General features: G+C 38.1%; 1 protein-coding gene across 1 annotated transcript in view; it reads right to left on the reverse strand.

Annotated features, from left to right (window-relative positions):
- SCML1 (Scm polycomb group protein like 1) overlaps positions 1–3,311 on the reverse strand; it is an 8,778-nt gene that overhangs the window by 2,583 nt on the left and 2,884 nt on the right. The window contains exons 4-6 of the mRNA XM_077761693.1: positions 1,345–1,449; positions 178–715; positions 11–21 (exon numbers count right to left, since the gene is read on the reverse strand). Of these exons, the coding sequence (XP_077617819.1) occupies positions 11–21; positions 178–715; positions 1,345–1,449 (654 nt within the window). The remainder of the gene's footprint in view (positions 1–10; positions 22–177; positions 716–1,344; positions 1,450–3,311) is intronic.

Raw genomic sequence — 3,311 nt, forward strand, 5'->3', positions numbered from 1 at the left:
TTTTAATTGGTGAGCTTGTAGCTTCAATGGGAGGAAAAAAAAAAAAAAGACAAATCAAACTTGACCTGATCATTATCCTAAAAGAGATGTCAGGTAGGGAGAAATGGTCTGGCATCAAGGATGTTGAGGAATATAGGTTAAATAGCGCTACTCGTAATACGTGTCATTCACACTCACCAAAGTTGCCTGGGTTGCAAAAAGGCGAGACGGGATGGCCGAAGCTCTGATTTTCCAGTGAACTTGGATAAGCCATTTCAGGGTTCTGCGGTGGACTGGGGTCAGCTTGTGTCAGCACGTCCTCAGGCAGTCGGACGGATGGTCGGGTAGGTGAGAAGATGCTGTGGGTGCCACGGCACCCTGGACTGTTGCAGTAGGGCATGAAGGAGGAGCCATCCAGCGGGGGGTCAGGCGTGAAGTAAGGCCGGTAGGACTGGGAACCGAAGATGGCAGGAAGCGATGGACTCCGGTTCAGGCGCGATTCCTGCTCCTGGAAGATTAACTCTGGATCCCGGTCTGGGGACTCTGGATCTAACTGGTAAGATGTTTCCAGATAGTTGCTCTGGGAATCACTGTTTGGCCTTTCTACCGGAATAGTTGGGCTATAACTTTTAGGGTCAGATAATATAGAAGAAGTGTCTTTTTTCCTCATTTTCTGATATTTGTTCTTTCTGAACAGCAGGTAATTATAATTTCTATATGCATATCCAAGTGGCTTCTGAAATGACACAAACCCAGCATAAACCAACTGTCAGTGAGTAAAACGGGAAACAAAATAAGTAGTAAATATATAGTAAAACCTTGGTGTGCGAGCATAATTTGTTCTGGAAACATGCTTGTAATCCAAAGCATTTGTTTATCAAAGCGAATTTCAAGAACCATTGGCTCAGTTGTGATCATGTGATATTCGGCCTCACACACTACTCGTATTGCAAGACATTGCTCATTTTATCAAGTTAAAACTTCTTAGAAATGTTTGCTCGCCTTGCAGAACACGTGCAGAACAAGTTACTTGCAAAAGGTTTTACTGTATTTATTTTTTACATAACACTGCTTTATGTTACTGAAGATCACTGCTCCATTTTGATTATACGATTTTTGTTTCTCTTCAACTCTACATTTTAACTGAATTCAATACATTACGGTTATAAACATATTCACTGTCAAACGCTTCCTCAAACCTAAACTTTAGCGTTTTTCCAAAAGTTTCAGTCTCCCATCTGCTGCAACAGCAAATATCAATCAACCTTGTTAGTCTCACAGCTAACAGTTCTATCTGATTTCTAACTGACTGGCATCTTTAGAATAGGTCTATTACAGTTGAGAAAATATTTTTATAACACTTACGCGACTTTGCCATAATGATTTCACACGTAAACGGTGGATTTTTGAAATTTTTCCGTGAATCACATCAAATTTCTTATCCAGGTTTTGAACAGCATCGTAGATGACCTATTATAATATAAGCTCTTAATAGTTTCTATTTCAAAAGAAAAGCAACATAAAAGCACCAAGAAACTATATTTTGATTACTAGAAACAAAGAAAACTTCTCCAACCATCAGAAATGTCTTGTTTCCACTTGATGCCCAGTTTTGGTGACACAGAGATAAGGAGTACGCAACTATTCACACCGTNCATATCAGGCAATTTCATTTAAACACTTCGTAGGGAAATTGATTCAGTATTGAGCAACATAACATCCATTTCTCCAGTTAAGGGCTTTAAAAGCAAAGCTATAAAATGTATGTACAGGCATTTCAAAATTTTCACTTGGAGACACTGTTATAACTAGAAATTGTTAAAAATCATCACAGGGGAGTGATGATAATCATAAACAATCTGATAAAGCAAAATTTCAATTAATTGTATATTTTACATGAGATAAAGAGAACCTTAATTCTGTAATTCAGCAGAGCACACTTGAGAGACAGAGCTTTTGTACCTGACAATGAGAGAGGACGTTCTGAACTGTTTTGTGTTGGTCTTCGTTGTAGGCTGTGTCAGATACAACGGTTCCCTGCTGATATTTTAAAAGTTAAGTAGTTAATGCTTTACTTTTATAAGAGTCAAACTGTATAGTAGGAGAAAAAAACATTTTACGTTTATTTATTTAAATTGTTTTTATTTTTCACTAACTTTTCAAAAGGTTTCAGGAGTCTTAATCTAAAGCAGAGACAAAATAAAATAAAAACACAATATGCGAATGAAAATTGTAACTGCTAATTCAGACAGGAAGTAAGGAAAGTATTACATCAGAAGGACCTACGTTTAGGGATTTGTGCTCAAAATGAGTATAAACTGCTCTGAACTCCCTACAATAAGGAAAAGAGAAGTTAAATGGTTAAGTCCTCAATGTCTAATGAAAGGAAGCAAATTCAGGAGAGACCAATATTTTTTGGGTGTGAGTTTAGAGGAACTCTACAGTATACAAAAAAATTAAACCTTTCCCTTTAAAATGGTTAGGTGTTGGGTGCGTGGGTGTCTCAGCTGGCTGCGTGTCCTACTGTCTGTTTCAGCTCAGGTCGTGATGTCAGGGTTTCCTGAGTTCAAGCCCCACATCAGACTCTGTGTTGACACTGCAGAACCTGCTTGGGATTCTCTCTCTCTCTCTCTCTCTCTCTCTCTCTCTCTCCCCCCCTCTCCCCCTCCCCCACTCACACCGTCTCTGTCTCTCTCAAAATATATATTTTAAAATAAATAAACAAAATGGTTGCATGTTAATATATTTGGCAAATGGCAATTAACATTACTTACATTATTGACATATGCAGTATGTGGTTCATAGGCATAAAGAACAGTGTTATCATCATCATAAGCAGGTATTCGTGTTCTTTTCTAAGGAAGATTTATTAATAAATTAAAAGGAAAGATGGAGGATAGAACTGAAAGAAAAACTGAGGACTTCAGTTCACTCCTAAGAAGCTCCGAAAGCCTATTGGTGATATCAAAGGAGCCTCGTCCACTGTAAACTCTAGGACTACATGAAAAGATCTACTTGCAAACCTGTTTTCTCATTACCCCAACTACACTTAAGACATCATTCTCCATCGAGCTTAACCTCTTGTGTAACTCAGGGGAGAAAGACTAGCCTAGTAACCTGGCACCAGAACTGCTTTAGAAGCAAGTATTTCTACGCATGAACAAAGAACCAGGTTACATGGCCTTGGATTTTTAAACAATCCAACAGTGCCACTCTGTGGACAAAAGAGGAAACAGTTAAGCACCTATTTTTCTTGAGAATTTAATCTCTAATTACCTCAAAACATTTTTTAATAGGACATGATATAAATAAATACACAATACATAACCATT

Source organism: Crocuta crocuta, unplaced genomic scaffold (assembly GCF_008692635.1).
Source record: "Crocuta crocuta isolate KB4526 unplaced genomic scaffold, BGI_CrCroc_1.0 scaffold657, whole genome shotgun sequence".
Taxonomy (NCBI): Eukaryota; Metazoa; Chordata; class Mammalia; order Carnivora; family Hyaenidae; genus Crocuta; species Crocuta crocuta.